The 19,996-nt window shown below is 55.9% G+C and overlaps 1 protein-coding gene across 1 annotated transcript in view; it reads left to right on the forward strand.

The window, feature by feature from the left end:
• Positions 1-19,996, forward strand: part of CACNA1I (calcium voltage-gated channel subunit alpha1 I) — a 102,126-nt gene that overhangs the window by 45,835 nt on the left and 36,295 nt on the right. Inside the window, exons 5-8 of the mRNA XM_040637569.1 lie at positions 8,086-8,245; positions 13,883-14,198; positions 15,578-15,670; positions 18,895-19,207. Of these exons, the coding sequence (XP_040493503.1) occupies positions 8,086-8,245; positions 13,883-14,198; positions 15,578-15,670; positions 18,895-19,207 (882 nt within the window). The remainder of the gene's footprint in view (positions 1-8,085; positions 8,246-13,882; positions 14,199-15,577; positions 15,671-18,894; positions 19,208-19,996) is intronic.

Here is a 19,996-nt window from a genome sequence, read left to right on the forward strand (position 1 = left end):
GGAGGAGTGTGGCAGGGGACAGAGAAGGGAAGACGGGTGGAGGGGCCCGATTTCCCCGGGGCTGCTGCTGTCTCAGAAGAGATGGAGATAGGTGGGAAAACATCTGGCCCGAACATCTAGCGAGAACCTGACTTGAGAACAAGAAGAGAAGCCAAGTGTGTGGAAGGAGAAATGCTTGGGGGTGGGAGCAGGGTGAAAGCTCTTCTTTCTCTCCCCCAACATCAAGCTCGAGGTCTACTCTACAAATCAGGAGGGAGCAATTCCTGGGGAGGATACCAGGTCAAGGGAGTGGGCTACTATGTATTCATTCATTCATTCACTCACTCACTCACTCACTCATTCATTCATCCAAAGTAGCACCTACTAAGGGGCCATGGAGGTTTAGACGCAGCCCCTTCTCTGCAGGCAGATATTCAAGCCCGGATCTGTGGGCCAGTGGGACAGGTGCTCTGATGGAGGCAGCAGGGGGTTGGGGGAAAGGGTCACTAACATGTATTTTGAGGAGGTTTTACAGAGGAGATGGGGACAGGACATTTGAAGAATAAGTGGGAGTTCTTTGGGCCATAGTGGGTTTGGGGACCTACCATGCGACAGGGGCTAGGACCACCCCCTAGGCGTGAGCACTGTCCTGGGATGGAGGGTGTTGGGGTGGCATTTGTTTGCAGCTCAGGAGTGGGCACTGAGGGCCCCTCATCGGCCCCTAGGCTCCTTCCCCGCTGGGCTGCGGCCAGCAGCTGTGTCCTCAGCAGCATGGCCGTATGCTGCCTGGCCCGGCCTCCTCAGCGCCCACTGTGCCCCTGATTAGTTGGCGGTGGCGGTGGCAGGCACAGCAGACGGCCTCTCCCGGTCGCTCAGCACCCTCCGCTGACCTAGCCAGACCAAAGAGGGGGGGAGCCCCTGGGCCAGCCGCAGCCTCGGCCCCTTTTGCCCTCAGCCCGGCACCCTTTCTCCTGGCTGCGGGCTGTGCCCCTGGCAGAGGCTGGCGCGGGTCCGGCTCTTTCTGCTTGAGCCGGCCTGGCAGAGCGGCTGCGCTAATCTGGGCTGACAGCTCCTGTCTGCAGACAGCACCCTGGACCCAGGGGAGATGCCCGTCAGGAAGCGCCGCCCTGTCCCTCTCCCTCCAGCTCCCCCACTGCCGCCAAGGGCCTCCTGCCCGGCTGCTGCCCAGCTTCCCTTAGAGCAGGGGGTCTGGTCGAGGGGTTCCCGGTGTAAAGGGGTGAAAAGCTTGAGCAGCTCCATCAGTTTGCCCACCTGCCATCTGTCTCCTGCCAGCTCCCAACTCTAAGTGCCCCCTAGAGAGTGTACCCCGAGGCCGCCCACCCGATAGTCCTAGGCCATACTCCTCTCCCCTAACCCCAGACCCCACGAGCTTATGAAATGCCTTCACATAGATGTCCACCAGGCACTCCAAACACCCCGTGTCCGAACGGAGTCCCGTGTCCCCGTGACGGCGGCTCCATGGCTCTGGCCGCAGGCCCCAGACCTTGGAGATCCCCCGACTCCTCTCTTCCTCCACCCCCACATCCCATCAATCGCTTGACCGTCCGAAAGCTCCAGCGTTTAGCCGTATCCCCAGCCTCCACTGTCACTGTCATCTGGACCCAACCAGATGCGGATTATCGTCATGGCAGGTGAGCCATGGCTGGGGAGGAAAGATGGACGGGAGGCACAGTCCCCGTGACACTCACACAGGAAGCGGCGTCTGGTAGGGAGGACATGGGGACGGCACGAGCAGAGCCACGTCTCCTAAGGGCCCCCCTCAGCGCTCCCCGTTTCTGTCTCAGGGGAAGGGCTGTCCTCAGGAGGCAGCCACCATATGGCCACTGTCACATCCCCTGGCCTTGGAGCCCGCAGGCCGGGCCCCCTGCACCGAGATGTGTGTGCGTGTGCCAGGGCTCACACACGGGCGATCGTACACCATTCTACAGGCTGTCCGCTTCTAGGTCTCCAACTTCCACCCCGGCCCCCCAGAGTCCATGCTGCCCTCACAGCCGGGGGGCCCTTTCAAACCCTCCTCAGACCGTGTCTCCCTTCTGCCCGTGACCCTTGGGGGAGCAGAGGCTAGAGTTCTCGCCCCTGCGGGGCAGCCCTGCTCCACGCCCCTCTTGCTCACTTCCCTTCAGGCACACTGGCCTCCTGGCTGTTCCCTGAGCATGCCCGCCTCCTCCCCACCCCTGGGTCCTGGCCTGGCTGCTCCACCAGTGCCTGGAGAGCTGTGCCCCAGGTGCCCGTGCTGCAGACTCCCTCAGCTCCTGGGAGCCTGTGTCCTGTATCCTCTCGCCAGCCAGGCCTCTCCTGGCCTCTGGTTTATACTGACCCTATCCCTGGCCCAGCTTGGTGCTCCCCATCCCTTTCTCCTCCTCCGCCTGCTGTTTCCATAACACTTACCACCCAACAAATGAGGAAATGGACTTATTATGTTTGTGGTTTTCTGTCTCCCCCTCCCCCATCTAGCATGTCCACCTCTAGGGGGCAGGGGACTTGGTCTGTTTATCCATTTGTTTGTTTTAACTGATGCATATCTAGAGCCTAGAACAGTGCCTGGCACGTAGTAGGTCCTCACTAAATATTAGCTGAATGGCTCCTTCTGCCTACCCATCACTCCTTTATGGCCGTCCTTGCGGGGTACCACTCTGTGCCAGGCCCTGGGCTGGATTAGAGGATGCAGAACACCCCTTAGGGGACTCGTGCTCAGGACACTGTCCATTTTGGGGGGCGTGGGTAGAGCCATGAACTGGGGAAGGCCAGGAGCATCAGAAGTGCTGTGACAGAGGGAGGGCGGGGGCCGTGGTGTTCATTGCAGGGGTATCAGCCCAGCCTGGGGACCAGAAGAGATGACCACTCAGCTGAGGTCTAAGAAAGGAGGAGGGATGGCCTTGTGAGTGTGTGTGAGGGCTTCCCAGGGGCTGGCGGGGGATCGGCCTGGCTGTGTCACACCAGCCTGGGGCCCTGCGGCCCTGGGGAGTGGACCCGACACTATTGCCCAGTAGTAACAGGAACCCTCGTGGTGGACGTGGGGTAGGGCCATGTAGGTGGGGGCACAGTGTGTGCAAAGGTGCGGAGTAGGGACGCTGGGGCATCGGCCAGTCTGGCTGGAGCAGCAGGTGTAGGTGTGGCCTGGTGGACAGAGGGAGGCGTGGCTGGGGGGAGAGGCTGGGGCCTGTGAGTAGGGGCTGGCGGGTACTTTCCCTGTGGGGGTGGATGGACTGCCGGCAGTTTCTGCCTTTGGGGGCTTCTCCTCTGAGGTATCCTGAGCCTGTGCTTTTCTTGAGAGGCTGGCTGGATTATCTTCTGTAGGTGAGGCCACTGGGGTCCAGAGAGGGCAAGCTCTGTCTCAAGGCTGCCCAGCCAGGACTGACACCCACATATCCTGTCCTGGGTTGGTGCTCTGGGGACTCACCAGAGTAGAGACTGCACTGGGTTTCCTGGGGACTCTGGGGTCCTCTTTCCTTTCTTGGCTGGGGGATCAGAGCCTTCAGCCATACTCATGCAGTTGCCTGGAGCCTGTTCCTGGACTCTACCCCAGGCTGAAGGTCCAAAAAGTCACACTAAGCAGGCAGAACCAGATAAGCTCATCCCGAGAGATGGCGAGTGAGAGCCTGGGGGAACTGGAGGCAGGAAGGCTTCATGACTAACTGGGGGTGGAAATCAGAGAAGACTGCCTGGAGGAGGAGGGCTGGGCTGGGGATAGGTGTAGAGGGACATGAGTAGGAAGGATGGTCTGAGGCAGACGTCTCTGTCTCCGTCGCTTTTGGTCTCTCTTTCTCTCCATTTCTTGTTCTCCCTCTCCTCTCTGCCTCCATCTCCTGTGCCCAGTGCCAGGGGAACTGAGGGCAGAGAGGAACTGTCCCACTTGCCTTAGCTAATTACTTGACTGCGGGTGTAAAAGGAGGATTAGCCGGGGTCTCGTGGGGTCCTCCCTGACTCCCTAATCCTGTGGCCCCTTTTCCCTGGCACGGAAACGATGGATTCGTTCTGAGTCCCTAATTAGCTAATTATGCCTTGGCTCAGTGGCCCTGGGACTCCCTGGGCCCAAGGGAGGGCTTGGAGTGAGCTGGGGCCTGGCTCGGCAGAGGGAAGAGGGGAGGGGGGATGGGCTGCCATTCAGGGAAGCAAGCCTGGCAGGTTTTGAGGAGCCTTTCAGAATTTCAATATCCTGGAGAACAAGGGAAATGTAATTAATTGAGCAACAAAGGCCGGCCCAGGGGAGCAGCCGGGGAGCAGCCAGGCTGGGACTGTGCAGAGCCACCGGCTTCCTCGTGGCCTTTCTGACCCAGCCTCTTCTCACGTGGCTGCTGGCCGCCAGTGCTTGCATCCTGCCTCTGTCCCCGTCCTCTAGTGCCCCGTCCAAGGGCTCGCCTGCTCAGAATCTGCCCATGGGCCTCCCTGACCGGCCACCTAGCACAGAGCCCCGCACTCCTTAGACTCCGCTTTGCAGTCACCCCCAAGCATGGCCGCGATGCACTCTCTGAATGGTCACATACCCTTGTGCCTTTGTCACAAGCTCCTGTCATCCTGCAGGGCCCAGCTCCAGTCCCTCCAGGAAGGTGCCCAGAGCTGCCACCACTTCCCAGGCTTGGTTGTGTTTCCCAACAATGTGGTTCCCCCGTCCCCCCGCTGCTAGACTGCAAGCTCTGAGGGGCTGAGATGCGGGAGTGTTCATGTTTGGATTCCCCCGAGCCCAGCACCGTGCTGGGCACGGCATTGGGAAGTGTTCTTTGGGCGAATGAACGATGGGGCACCAGGAAGGCCTGCAACTGGCTAAGGTCACATTTGGGTGGGTTTGGATGGATTGCAAGGGTGCTTGGTCTGTTTCCTTGCTTCCCTCCCCTGCATACCCTTGCCTACCCTGTTGGGGGTGGGGGTGGGGTATTGAGCCCTCACTAGCCCTGGCCTCCTCTCAACTGGAAGCCACAGCCTGCAAGGGAGCCCCACGCCCTTTCCTAGGAGGAGGCTGACCTAGTTTTGTGGGGAGGGAGGATGGGGTAGGCATTAATTATTGATTGGAAATCACGCCACACAGAGCTCGTGATGTAAATCCCAAATAATTACCCTCGTTAACAACCACCTTAGCATCATCCCTGGAATAAATAAAAATCCGGAGAGGGCGCCTGTTCTCCTTGTCACCATCTTTTCATCCTCCCCTCTCCAGTCTTCCATTCTTTCCTCATGACTTATCACATCATTCAGCAAATATTGGCTGAGCCTTTGTTCTGGGCTAGGACCCGCTGGGTTCTGAGAATGCTGACCAGACACAGGCCCTGCTCCCAGGAGCTTACAGCCCAGTGGAAGTGGCAGGAGGGTAAACATAATTATACACTAGGGCTAGAAGATTACCTAGTGAATGGGGCCTCCAAGGTTGTGCAGTATGCAACTTATACAACTGTACAAGGCAGCCTAGGTTAGGTCAGAGGTGCTGAGATTGCCCAAAGCAGAAGAGAGAGGGATGAATTCCACCTGGGATGCAGTGAGAAGGGGTAGGGGAAAGCTTTACAGAGAGAAAGTAGAGCTTCAACTGGGCTGTGGTGGGTGAATAGGGATTTGCCAGGCATAAGAGACATGGAAAGGTGTTCCAGAAAGAACAGCATGAGTAAAAGCACGGAGGTGTGAAATCCCATGGTATATTTAGGGAACTTCGAATAATTTGGTATTGAGAGAGAAATAGGCATAGGTGAAAGAGAGAGAGAGAGAGAGAGAGAGAGAGAGATTAAGCTGGAGAGGTAGGAAGAGTCAGACCTCACAGGATCTCAGAAGGTAGGCATTCAAGAGTGATATACCAGCTCCTGACCCACTTTGGGGCCACAGACATTTGTGTGGACCTTCTCCCAAGAAAAATTCATGATGTCGTACTTGTACATTTTATAGCAATTTCATAAGGTTTATGGACCTCCTGCAGTCCTTCCAGACCTTTCTGTCCTGGGTTCTGTTTTCCTCTGTTTTCTGTCTTGGGCTCAGGAATCGCCCCTGTTCTGTCCTGGGCTCTGTTTTCCCTGGGCTGGCTTCAGTCATAGGCAGGTGCTGCCCTGCTAAGGCAGGATGGTCCCAGCAGCGGTCCCAGCAGGTCCAGGCGTAACTCTTCCTGGTTTGCAAGCTCTGCAGAAAGTGAGCGTTTCCCTCCCCATGTAGTTCCAGCACAAGACTCAGGGCGGACCCTTATTGGTCCCGGCTGGGGTCACATGCCCATTCTGGACCAACCCCTGGGGCTAGGGGAACAGAATGTGCTCATTAGCCAGGCTCAGGTCATGTGATCTCCATGGCAGCCCAGCCAAACCACAGGGACTGGAGTGGGGGAGTGGGGCTGTTTTGTTTTGTTTTGAAGATTTATGTATTCATTTGAGAGAGCAAGATAGAGAAAGGGTGTACCAAGCAGGGGGAGGTGAAGAGGGAGAGGGAGAAGCAGACTCCCCACTGAGCAGGGAACCCAATGCAGGGCTCAGTCCCAGGACCCTGAGATCATGACCTGAGCCGAAGGCAAATGCTTAACTGACTGAGCCACCCAGGTGCCCCACGGGGCTGTGTTCATAGGACCGGGAAAGGAGGCCGGGCCAAACCACAGAGGTGACCCATCTGCCTGGGGTTTGTACTCCTGTGGATTCTCCAGTTACTGGGGTGGCTGGATCTTCCTCTGTGGAGCCAAGGGGGAGTGGGTGGCATACAAACAGCTAATGAGGTCATGATGATGGATGACATCACCCAGACTTGAGAGAGCAGGTCCGTTTCACAGGTGGGGGCTGGGGGTGGGACTGAGCCTGTGGAAAGGGAGAGGGCATGGAGGGTGTGGATGGTGGTGTGGATCAGCCCAGGGCAGGAGGGGCAGAAGGGCAGGATGGGGAGGTAGATGTGAGGGGTGCTAAGTGTGTGGGGGTGGGGCTGCAAGCTGTGGGGTGGGAACACCGGGGTTTGCTGAGATTTGGGTGTAGGCCTGGAGCTGGGGGACTTTCTCAGGGTGGCTGCTGTCTTCTTGGACCCCTTTGCTGAGAGGCCTTGTCTACCAAGAGGGGAAGGGACTGGCTCAAGGTCTCATGGCCAATAGGGTAGGATTTGAACCTGGATCTGTCTAAAAATCAGAGACTGCATGCTTTCCACAGGCCTTCTATTCCTACCTGCCGGGTTTCAGGATGTCAGGCCCCTCCAGGGTATAACTGATATATTCTGCTCCCCTCCCATACCTGCCTGAAGCCCCCCTCAGTCACCCTGACCTCCCCCCCCCAAGGGACTCCTGTCTCCATTCCCATTACCCCTTTTCTCCTTTTCTTGCCTCTGGCTTGGCTGATTCTTTGCAGCTGTTCCTCAGGAAGGAACGGCGTCTTCTGCTATCAGGCCAGATCTGAGTCCACCGCGGGCTGGCTCTCTGTAGGTTGTCCAGGAGCTCTGCCTGGTTCTATCATGGGTGGGGTGGGGCAGCAGAGTCGTTCTGGTTGGCTGGTATGACTGTATCCTGGCATGTTCGGGGAACCAGTGGCTGCCCCAGCGATGAAGAACATTTGGGAAGCATTCATTAGGCACCTACTGTGCTCATCTGGGTGGGTTATGGGCAGAGTGAGATGAGCCAGCCTCGGTCTCAGGCTGCCAGGTAACTGAGGGTTGCGGAGGGAATGCCAGGTGTGGTGTCAGGACACCTGGTTTAAATCCAGACCCTGCTGCTTCCCAGCTGTGCGACTCTGGGCAAGTAGCTTCAGTTCTATAAGCCTCCAGTTCTTCTTCTATAGAATAGGGGTAATATCACCAGCCTCACAGAGCTGTCCTGAAGACTGAGGGAGATCACATTTGTCCATTCCCAAGAAGAGAGTTTGGCACATCAGTGGAGCTCCATAAATAAATAGCTGCTTATTCATCCAGAATCTGGCGGAAGTGTGGTGGGGCCCAGAGCCATTTCTGTGGCCTCTGCGTGGAAGGGCAGACACCAAGGAGAGTGTCTGTCTAATGGCCACTGAGCAGGCTGGGAACAGTTGGGAGCCCCTGCCCGTGTGTCCCCACCTCTCGTCCCAGTGCCCCCTCCCTGTTTCTCTGAGCCTGCGCTCCCCCTCTGCCCTTGGGCCCTCTGCTCCCAAGTCTGACGGTCTCTCCACCCTCCCCCGCTCACAGGTATGCGGATCCTGGTAAACCTGCTGCTGGACACGCTGCCCATGCTGGGGAACGTCCTCCTGCTCTGCTTCTTTGTCTTCTTCATCTTCGGCATCATCGGCGTACAGCTCTGGGCGGGCCTGCTGCGAAACCGCTGCTTCCTGGAGGAGAACTTCACCATGTGAGTGTAGCCCCCGCCCCCCATGTGGGCAGGCTACCCTCAGGGCAGCGACTGTCGAAGCCGTCTAAACAGAAGCCAAGCTTTGGCGCTTGGAGGAGTTGGGTTGAGCTGTCTGAGAGATTTGGCATCTCCAGAATCTCCCGGGGAGGGGAGAGCCGCATCTTGGAGTGTACACACCTACACAGATGCGTTTGGACAGGAGCGGGCTACCAATTTACCGTGCGTTAGCGCGTTCCCGCCCGGCACCGGGCCCGGGGAGACAGAAATAGGGGAGTGTGCTCATTCAGCCTCTCACTCGGCAAAAGCACTCAAGTGGCTGCTCTTGCCAAGCCCGTGCTCAGCGCTGAGGCCCCAGCAGAAGACGGAGTTGCTGTCCTTGGGGAACGGGGCACAGATGCCTCTGCGAGTGGTTCTCGTGGACCGAGGACGTCTGCCGGAGGCATGGGGGCACTGCCCCATGGCGTGGGCTGAGCTTTCTCCCTCGCAGCCTGTCAGTTACGGAGGTGAAACTAAACCCGAGAGCCGGGGTGAGCACTGGGGAGGGGCCTGGCTCTCCTGCCCATTGCTGTGGGGACCGGTGGGGTACCTGGGTAGACCAGAGAAGGGGCACCCTTGTGGGAAAGGCCCTGTGGGAGGCGTGGGGGGTCTACACTTGTGTCGATCACTTGGAAGAGGTGGGCTCTGAGGCAGCAGGAGAGAGGGGCACCTGCTTCTCCTGGTCTCGGCGTCAAAGATGGAGATGTGCAGGTGTGAGCTCTCAGCTTTTGGGGTTCAGGACACGTCCAGACCCCTCTGTCCCACGTGGATCTTTCCCTTGGGCATTCCGTGGCCACCCCCGTTCTCATTGTCCCACTGCAGCCCCAGTGTCACCACCCTGCTGGAGGCCTTCCCCCCCCCCCACTGCCCCCCGCTCCCAGACACTCCATTGCCTTATCCTGCTTGATTTCCTCTTGGCACCATCTCTGTCTGAAATTACCTCCCTTGTGAGTTTATTCTACTTGGTTGTTGAGCGTCTCCAGACTGGTTTACTTACTTGGTTAACAGTGATGAAGTGCCCAGCGTAACAGGTGTGGTTGAGGTAATGCTTAAATTTGACCCCATGTGGAGGCCAGGCGACCGAGGTTAAGAGCGGAGTATCGGCTAGAATTTGAACTCAGGTTCCCCCGCCTGCAGAGCCCGCTGTGACTGCCCCTGGTGAGCCTGCTCCAAGCATCCCTCCAGGCGCAGAAGCTCCTGGGGAGACCCCAGGTGGTCGTTTTGGGGGTTCTTGAGCTCCCAATCAGGACAGTATCGCCCAGCTAGGAAGTGGCAGGATCCAGAATGTGAGCCCAGGACTGGTGTCCTCTGCAAAGCAGCTGGTCCCTTCTTCCAGATTCTGTCGAAGCATTAACATGCATGCACATGACCGTTCACATCCCAGACAGGTTTTCAAAATGCGAATTGCTCTGACAGTGAGGCTTGAGGGTGTTTTCACACCAGTGTTTCTTACTCCATGGATAAACAACAGTTCGTCTCGCCAGCCCCTGTTGATGGACCTTGCATGGTTTCCAAGGTTTGGCTCTTGCGTAAAAGAGCGCATCACGCACACGTGTGACCCTTATATGCACACGTGATCAGTGGCTAGGCTCGTAATTGCTAGTCAAAGTGTATGTCTATTTTTATACTTCTTTGGTGAAGATACAAATTGCATGCGGTAGTGGGCACAGCTATTAAGCGTACAGCTTAGTGAAGTGTTCCGTGGGTCTGCGCCAACGTAAGGCCACCCGGGGGGCCCCCTCCTGCCCCTGGCCGCTTCCCGTCCCCGTCACCCCAAAGTAGCCACTATTCTGACCTCTCTCACCATAGATTTGTGTTGCCTGTTTCTGAGGTTTCTTTCAGTGGCGTCTTTAACACCTTTGTGTCTGCTTCTTTGGCTCAGCGTAACGTCTTTGAGATTCACCCACGGGCTTGCGGGCGGCAGTCGTTTTTTTGGTTTTCATTGCTGTGGGTAGATATTGAGCAAATATACAAGTACTTATTTTTTTCAGTCCACTGTTGATTTGGGCTGTTTCTGGGTTTTTTGGCTCTTGTGACTCATGCACATTCTTGTACATATCTTTGGTGGATAGAGCTGTCCTTTCTTTGGGTAAATACCCAGGAGTGGAATCACCAAGGGTGCACGTACGTTTAGCTTGAGCAGATTTTTGTCAAGCGGGTTTCCAGACTGGCTGCACTAAATGTCTGCTTGCAAAATCTGAGAGTTCAGGGGCCCGGCATCCTTAGCAACATTTGGGATTGTCAGTCCTTTTAATTTTAACTATTCCAGTGAGAGGGCAGTGGTATCTTATCGTGGTTTTAATTTGTACTGCCCAGATGTCTAGTGAGGATGAGCCCTTTTTGCGGGCACACGGGCCATTCATGCATCTTCTTATGCAGGGTCTGCTACGGTCTTTGGCCATTTTTAGCTTGCGTTGTCCTTTCATTATAAGTTTGTAGTGGTTGGTTCTTTGTATTCTGGATTTGTGTCCTTTGGTGGCATATAATGGTGCTGTTGCATGAACAGAAGCTCTTAGTTGTGATGAAGTCCAGATTATCAATCACTGTTTTAATATTGCTTTTCGTGTCCAGTTTAATCCTTTCTTAACCCAAGGTGATGAAAATATTCTCCAACGTTTTCTCTTAGAAACTTTCCCATTTTATCTTTCACATTTAGGTCTGTATTCCATCTCAAATAATTTTTAGTATGGTACACGGTTGGGCTCCAGAGTCCCTTTCTATAAGGATGCCCGACTGTCCCAGCACGTTGATTGAGAAGTCCATCCTTTCTCTGTGGAGTTGCCGTGGTGTCTTTGTGACCGGCAGGTGGCCATTTGTATTCGGGGTGGATGCGTACATGTTAATTGTTGGTGGATGTTGCCAAGTTGTCTTCTAAAAAGGTTGTATTCCACCACCAGCGTGTGTGCACGTCTGTTTGCACTCACTCTTTTCTGCACTCAGTACTATCAGCCCGGAAACATTTCTGTTTGTATGTGTGTAGAATGATCTCGATGTTGTTTTTGTTTGCATTTTCCTGTCATTAGTCAAGTGATCATCTCTTCTTATATATTGGTATATTGGCCCCCCCTTTTTTCAAGTACATTGGCCATTTTTATTTCATTTGTGAATTTTTTTTTCTTTGCATTTTTATGTCCTTTTTTCCCTAGTGGTTATTTTTCTTTTTCTTACTGAGTTACAGGAGATTTTAATATGCTGTAGTTATCTTTTATTTGTGTTTTTTTTTTAAGTTTATTTATTTATTTTTTTTAGTAATTTCTGTACCCAATGTGGAGCTTGAACTCACAACCCTGGCATCAAGAATCGTGTGCTCTTTCGACTGAGCCAGCCAGGCGCCCCTCTTTTATTTGTGTTATATGTTCCCAAGATTCATCCCAGAGGAATGGCAGTCGCTAACTTGTTTTTGTAAATAAAGTTTTATTGGAACACAGCCATGACACTTGTTTAACTATTTCCTATGACTATTTCACATTACAATGATGCAGTTGAGTAATTGGCACAGAGACTATATGGTCTGCAAAAAACATTTTCTTTCTTTCTTTTTTAATCCTTTATTTTGACAAGTACTTTTTTTTTTTTTAAGATTTTATTTATTTATTTGACAGAGAGAGAGGTAGCGAGAGAGGGAACACAAGCGGGGGGAGTGGGAGAGGGAGAAGCAGGCTTCCCGCCGAGCAGGGAGCCTGATGTGGGGCTCGATCCCATCATGACCGGAGCCTAAGGCGGATGCCTAACAACTGAGCCACCCAGGCGCCCCTGCAAAAAATATTTTCTATCTGGCCCTTTGCACAAAAACCTTGCCGACCTCTGCTTTATCCCAGTTTTTTGCTTATCTTTTTACTTAGTATGCTCTCTTTTGTCTCATAGAAATTTTACATTTGGGAGTGCCTGGGTGGCTTAGTCACTTAAGGGTCCAACACTTGATTTTGGCTCAGGTTATGATCTCAGGGTCGTGAGCTCAAGCCCCACATCAGGCTGCATGCGGGGCATGGAGCCTGCTTAAGATTCTCTCTCTCCCTCTCCTTCTGCTCCCCGCCCACCTCCCCACCCCCACCTCCTCTCCTTCTCTAAAAATAAAAAAAAGAAAAAGAAAGGAAGAAAATTTACATTTATATATAGTCAATCTTGACCTTTTCCTTTGTAGCATTTGGATTTTGTGTATTTTATCCAGAAGGCCTTATATATCTTGAGTTAACAAAAATGTTCCCTGTTCTCTTGTAATATTTTTGTGGTTATGTTTGTTTCATTTATGATTTTTAATCCACCAGAAGTTTATTATTTTAAATTATATAATATATTTTACTTAACCTAATGTAACCCAAAGATTATTATTTTCTTTCTTTTTTTTTTAAGATATATTTATTTTAGACAGAGAGAGCACAGCAGGAGGGGCAGAGGGAGAAGGAGAGAGAATCTCAAGCAGACTCCGCGCTCAGCGCAGAGTCTGACATGGGGTTTGGTCCCAGGACCCTGAGATCACTACCTGAGCCAAAACCAAGAGTCAGACGTTTAACTGACTGCACCACCCAGGCACCCCAAAAGATTATTATTTTCAATGTGCAATCAATATACATAATTAATGAGATAACTTACATTCTTTTTTTCTTTTAATACAAAGCCTTCAAGAAGTTTATTTTTATATATAGTGTGAGGTAGGGATGTGGCTTTATTATTTTCCAAACAGATAGCAATTATCTCAACACCATTTATTGTTTAGTTCTTCTATTCCCCATGGATCTGAAAAGGTGTTTCTGTAATAGACTATTCTGTTTTATGTGTGGGTTTGTCCCTGTGCTCTGTGGTGCTCCATGAATCTTTCTGTTCCTGTTGCAGTACCACACTTTAGTAATAATTGTAGTTGTATTTTGCTCTCTTGTCGGGTTGGACTCCACTCCTCTTTCTCCTTTTAAAAAATTGTCTTGACTCTTCTCCCATCCAGATAAATCCTAGAACTATCGGGCCAGACAAAAATACGTTGGGATTTTGATTGGATTGCAATGAATCATTGTTTAACCCCACAGGATGGGTAGGGCAGTGATTGTCAACTCTGTCTCACAGAGGAGGAAATTGACAGTCCAAGAGAGGAAGTTAACAGTCCAAGGTCACACAGATGGGAACGGGTGGGCCAGGCAGAGGGTCAGCTTCTCATCTGTTGGATCGGTAAAAGTCAGCATTTGTGGATTAAACACGTACTCTGGCCTGACCAACGGTGTGTGGGGACTGGGGAGCCTGAGACTCCGTCCTTGCCCTAACAGAACTGCAGCCTCCCAGAGAAGCTGGGTGCGTATGCCCCAGGAGCAATATGGGGGTGTGTGCAGGACACAGTCCCGCGACAGGGGACCAAGGACTAGCCCTTAGGGAAGGCTCCCCAGTGTGGCCGGGGTGGGGGGGGCACCCTGGAACTGAGCACAGTGGGTCAGTGGGAGATTTTTCGACCCTGGGGAAGGGTGTCCTAGGTTGGGGAACAACATGGCAAAGGCCTGAAGGCAATGACAGGACCTGTTGGGACAGTTCTGCCATGCTACGTCGCCTCTGCCCTTTCTGCTCTGCCTGGTGGTGACCCGTCCCCCTTCTCCCCTTTTTCCCACTGTCCCCTGTGGGCAGACGAGGGGATGTGGCCCTGCCCCCCTACTACCAGCCAGAGGAGGACGACGAGATGCCTTTCATCTGCTCCCTTTCGGGGGACAACGGCATCATGGGCTGCCACGAGATCCCCCCACTCAAGGAGCAGGGCCGTGAGTGCTGCCTGTCCAAGGATGATGTCTACGACTTCGGGGCAGGGCGCCAGGACCTCAACGCCAGCGGGCTCTGCGTCAATTGGAACCGCTACTACAATGTGTGCCGCACGGGCAGCGCCAACCCCCACAAGGGTGCCATCAACTTTGACAACATCGGCTACGCCTGGATCGTCATCTTCCAGGTGAGGCCCCGCAGGCCTGGCCCCAGCCCCTGTGCCGCGGCCTGGGAGACCCGAGTCCGGTGCGGTGAGGGGTGGAGCAAACAGCTTCTGGCATGGAGGGTTTTGTGCTAGGGGTTTCACTGAAATCTGCCCAGCTTGCTGGCACACTGGGCGTTATCATGCCCGATTACAGACAGAGCAACTGAGGTTCGAAAGAAAGGAAGCAAGCTGTTTGAAGATCCCATGCTATTTAATGGAGAATCGGGATTTTTAATCCCGGTCTGAATGACCCCAAAGCCTGTGCTCTTTGTGGAATCCCAGGTGGCCTGGGGGCAGATGGATCCCAGTGGGGAGGTCTGTTTCTAGAAGGGAGAGGCCCGACTCACGCCTTGTTCGAGGGGCTGACCGGGCAAGGCCCATGCTCAGGACCTGGGGGCAAAGACATTCCTGGTGGAGGTACTGCTCCAGCAAAAGCCTGGGTGCAGGGAAGCCCTGGGGTGTGCAGAGAGCACCGAGAGCTGTTTGTCTATTTGGGCAGGGTCTCTTGGACGGTTCTTTTGATCAGTCAGTAAGAAATACATTTTACTCCGTGCACGTGGAGACGTACGCTCACAGAGCAGCGTTACCGTTACTGCGTGTATAGGGCTTTACTGCCCTGCGTGGCCCCCGTGCGCTGCAGAGGACAGGGATGGGCTATGTGGAGGGAAATAGGGCTGTGGGACCTTGGATGCACTGCTTGATGTCTCTGTGCCTCAGTTTTTCACCTCTAATGTCGGAGTAATGACTGCTCTGAGAAGAAGCCAGGTGATGTGAGCAGAGCAGTCAGCCCAGCGTGGAGTGAGTGCTTGGTCAAGGTCACCTTCCTCTGCCCTCAGAAGGAAGAACAGGGCTGGAGCAGAGGGTGGTGGCTGAGAAGCCCCGAGGAGACGGGAGGGCCTTCCCCATGGTGGCAGCTCTGTGCGCTGTGCTGCTCTGTGGCTTTGCTCTGGGGAGCAGTGAGATCACAGACTTCAGAGCTGCAGGGTGTGATGTGATGTGAGCACAGCCCAGCGGCTGTGTTTGGAGACCCTTGGCCCCGAGGGGGTGAGTGGGCTGCCCAGGGCCCCCTGCTTCCAGCCCTCCTGCCTTGGTGTGGGAGACTGGAGAGGGGCGCGCTCTGGAGCAAGAGGCACCAGGCTTAAGCCTGGCTGCCCGCCTTCCTGGCTGTGTGACAGTGGGCAGAGACTCTAACCTCTCTGAACTTCCGTCTCCTCACGTGTGTACCGGGGTGAGGCCGGCTGGCCCACGGAACCTTGTGCAGAGTCCAAGAGGGGATGCGGACCAGGCAGCCCGGCACATAGTAGGGCGTCGGCCTGGGGCGCCACCCCCCGTCTCAGGCCCGCTCCCCGCTCTGGCTGCAGGTGATCACTCTGGAAGGCTGGGTGGAGATCATGTACTACGTGATGGACGCTCACTCGTTCTACAACTTCATCTACTTTATCCTGCTTATCATAGTAAGTGTCAGGGGGCTGGGGCTCTCTGGGCACGCTCCGGGACCCATGCACCAGGGATGGGGTTGGGGGGTCCCCAGGGAGCCGCACAGAGCCAGGAGAGCTGAGTGGGAGGGAGCAGGAGGGTTATTTTTTTTTTTTTCATTTTATTGTTAAGTAATCTCTACCCCCAGCGTGGGGCTCAAACTCACAACCCGGAGATCAAGAGTCTCGTGCTCCGCTCACCGATCCCGCCGGGCTCCCCAGGAGGGGCAATTTTTCAATGCCTCCGAGCCCGGGTGATGAAGGGACTCGTCAGGGCGGCGGCGGGAAGCATCCGTCACTTTCTGTTGCTTTCATTCCTCATTTCTGGGCAGTTAAGTCCATCTAGTTGCTCCTGCTCGTGTTTCTCTGCCTCGTGGTCGCTGGGAATGCATTCTTCTCCTGACCTTAGCCAGGTGCGGCCCCTGATGGGAGCTTCTCTAGGGCTCCAGCGGACTCCTCTTTTTCCCGGGGTGGGAAGAGGAGATGGGGGGCCGCTTCCTCAAGGGGCGTCCGGAAATTCTCGGAGGGTTTCCTACCTCTCTGCCTTATGGGGGTCACTTGGCGGTGGACAGAGCAGGGCCCTCCCCCGCTGGCAGCCCCTCCTGCCTCCGCCCCCCAGCACAGTCCCCCAAATGTCAAGGTGATTCACTCCTGGGAGAGTCATTGCTGGCTTCCTGCTGTTGTGAGGCTAGGTTTTCTGGCGTCCTGGTGGTGGGAGAGGGCACGCTTGGCTCTCTGGGGCAGCACCCCTTTCTGAGCTGGTGGGACCTTGACCTGGGGGTTCAGGACAAGCCGGCAAGTGACCTGAGACATAGCTGCTGTTGGCTTTGCTCTGATGCCTTCCTGGGGAGGCTGGGGCTTTGGACCCCTAAGGAGACAGCCAGATAAAAGGAGTGGGGTCCAGGCTTCATTCAGCATTGCCGTTTACCCACTGGTCTGTCCATTGCCCCAGCACAGCCAGGCAAGCCTGTGCTGCTTGGAGCCCTGAGCTAAGCACTGGGAACTGAGCAGTGAGGTGGGCCTGGCTCTGCTCTTGAGGAGCTCAGTCTGGGGGCGGGGGCTGGGGGTGGGGGCGGAGATGGGCTACAGCTGACAGTGATCAGACAGGTTGTTAGGAGCCATGACAGAAGGAAGCCTGAGAGGCTGAGGGAGGACAAAGGATTTCTCTAATCTAGCTTGGAGGAGGGAGGGGGGAGTGGGAAGCTTCCCCGAGGAGGCGATACCAGGATGGAGCCTTAACGGCTCAGGACAGGCGGCCGGGGGGGAGAACATTCTGGGCAGGGGGCTGTGTGCAGAGACCTTGAAATGGACAGGAACCTGGTGGGGGGGACCTCAAACCACTGGGGTTGCTAGAGGAGCCTCGAATTTCAGAGAGGAGCTGGAGAATGTGGTCTGCCCCTCCGGATGCAGTTAGGGGTGGGAACGTGGGGTTGGCGACTCCCAGCGTGACCCAAGTTAGGCCCCTTAGCTCCCCCGGCCCGCAGTAAGTGGGGGACAGGGATGGCACCTCAGGCTTATGGGCTCTCAGGAAGATTGGAGGAGACAGAGCCTGCGGCCCGGCACACAGGAAGCGCTCAGTAAGTGAGCCCTGCTCCTATTACCACTGCTGTTATTGGGTCCCAGGTGGCCCTGTCACAAGAGAGGGGCCCTGGCAGGGGGCTAAGGATGCTGAGTTCTCCAGGAGCTGGGAAGGGCCCTGAGAGCAGAGCCTGAGCGACCGTGCTGTCATTCTGCCCTCACAACCCTGGCCCCACAGGGCCACCAGCCCACTCTGTTCCTCAGGTGAGGAGCCCCAGTGAGGCAAGAGGTCCTCAGCCCTCAGACTCAGGTCCCCAGTGCTCCCCTGTTTGGAAAAGTCTTAAGCTTGTCTTTCCTGAGCCTTCAGCTTCCTAGATGGGAAAATGGAGGTCCAGAAGGGATGGGGGGGGGCCAGGGCCATAGGGCAGCAGCTGTGGAGACAGGCTGGGTAGAAACCTGACAGGTGTGAGCTCCCCGAGGGAAGGGGCTGTGCCCTCTCCTTCCTCGTGACCCCTGACACAGGCCTGGTGTGGAGCAGGGCCCCAGGAGATGCTTGTGGAAGACGTGACCAAGAGAGCCAATGAGGGACATCTTACCAGGGAATTTTTCCAGAGTCTTCCAGCCAGGAAGGCCTCCCCTGATAACCCTGGAAGCCCAGCTTCCTATCTGTGGCCTGGGGGACAGGAGGGAAGGGTGAATCAGTGGCTGGGGCTGGGGCCTGGAGGAGGGTGGCCTGGAGGAGGATGAAAAGCCATTCCCCTTGCTGGCAGGGCCCGTGGATCCCGTTCAAAGGCTCAGCAAAGGCCAGGGGAGGGGCCTGCCCTCTGGAAACCAGGGCAGGAAGGCTCCGCTCCCTGTGGTGGGCACTGGACCTGGGCCCTGAGTCATGAGGTGGCAGGATTCCTAGTGCTAACGAGGTGGCCTCTCCCCACCTCCTCCATCCAAGCACGGATAAAGCCATACAAGTAAATGCTTTCTGAAGGAACCTTCTCTTTTGTCTGGATGCCCAATTGAGGCCAAAGTCAAGCCAGAGTGAGGGCAGGGCTGGCGTGGGACTCAGGGCCTGGGTTGCCTGATTGGGGCTCGGCCTCCCTCCCTGGCCTCAGCACTGGTGTCCCAGGTGGGAGGGCAGCCGTGGCCCCCGGGGCTGAGGGCCTGGGGAAACGGGCTTGGAAGCAGGTCCCAGTGGGGCCTGGGGAGCTGCCCAGGTCACCGCCGTCCTGGGGCCCTGGCCTCCTGTCGGAGCAAGGCCTCAGCAATCTTTTCCTGTCCCTATCTGTGCCCGTGCCTCTCCGTCTCTCTGGGCCCTCCACCCTCTGCTCCTCTCTCTCCCTGCCTCCTCGTGCCCCGTCGCTCTGTGTCTCCCGTGCCCTCCGCTCCTGTACCCTCTGAGCCTGTGTCACTCCCTCTCGGTGTTTCTCCTGTCGTCTCTCTGTACTCCTGGCCATCTCCATCTGCCTCCTGGCTCTGTCCCGTCCCTGTCTGGTGTCTCGGATCTGTCCCTGCTCCACCTCCTGTCTTCCTTTCGGCCTCTGTGTCCCTCTGCTTCTCGCCCTGCCTCTGTCACTCTGGCTCCACCTCTGTCCCCCCCCCCCCCCCTCATTTTCCTCTCCCCCACCTCTGCCTCCCCCCACCCATCCGTCCCCTCTGTTCCTGTCCCTGTCCTCTCCTCCCGTTGGTCACAGGTGGGCTCCTTCTTCATGATCAACCTGTGCCTCGTTGTCATAGCGACCCAGTTCTCGGAGACCAAGCAGCGGGAGCACCGGCTGATGCTGGAGCAGCGGCAGCGCTACCTGTCCTCCAGCACGGTGGCCAGCTACGCGGAGCCCGGCGACTGTTACGAGGAGATCTTCCAGTACATCTGCCACATCCTGCGCAAGGCCAGGCGACGCGCCCTGGGCCTCTACCAGGCCCTGCAGAGCCGGCGCCGGGCCCCGGCCCCAGGGGCGCCCACCTCCGCCAAGCCCGGGCCCCACGCCAAGGAGCCCAGGCTCTACAGTAAGTGACCCTGCCCCCCATAGTCCCCCCACCACGGCCTCCAGGCCAGCCACTCAGGCCTCGTGTGCCTCCAGCTGGGGACTCAGAGACATGCCCCCCGCCCCATCTCCTCAGGGCCGGCAGAGCTGTCCAGCAGGTGCAGAACCCAGGCCTTCCCTCGGAGTGCCAGTCCATGCCCCTTGTTCCCTCGTCCTCGCTTTCCTGACTGCCTGCCGGGGCCTGGCCTGAGCTGGCCTGGGGCAGTGGCGGGGTGGGGGGAGCTCAGCACCCCACCCCCTGGAGGAATTCCCTTCGGATCCCAGTGTGTGGTCTCATGCACTCAGGCCCCACCCCGGGATTCACACTTGAAAGAAATGAACACTTGTCCATCCTGGCTGGTAAAACTTTGAAATTCCCCTCCACTTGGCCTGCCTCTCCCCCTACGCGGGTTCCTGTGGCCCCCCCGCCCCACGCTTGCTAGCACACCAGAGCAGTGACAGCCGGCCACCTGGAGTACAGGGGCTGTGGCCCCCACCCTGCAAAGGCGTGGCGTGTTAGGAACACCTGTGCCATTTTGTGATCTGTCTCCGGGCTGTTAGGCTCAGAAAGGGCTCTCCATTCATTCGCTCGTCTGTTCTAGAAAACAGTCCTGAGAAGGGGGCTGAGCGAGTAACAAGATCCCGTTTTCGGATGGGAAAACTAAGGTCCAGATAGATGAAGGGAGTCGCTTAAGGTCACACAGTGTGTCAGTGACAAAAACAGCATCAGGGATGTCAGAGTTGCGTTTGCTGAGCCCGCCTCCGGAGGAAA

Source organism: Ursus maritimus, unplaced genomic scaffold, assembly GCF_017311325.1.
Source record: "Ursus maritimus isolate PB19 unplaced genomic scaffold, ASM1731132v1 scaffold_21, whole genome shotgun sequence".
Lineage (NCBI taxonomy): Eukaryota > Metazoa > Chordata > Mammalia > Carnivora > Ursidae > Ursus > Ursus maritimus.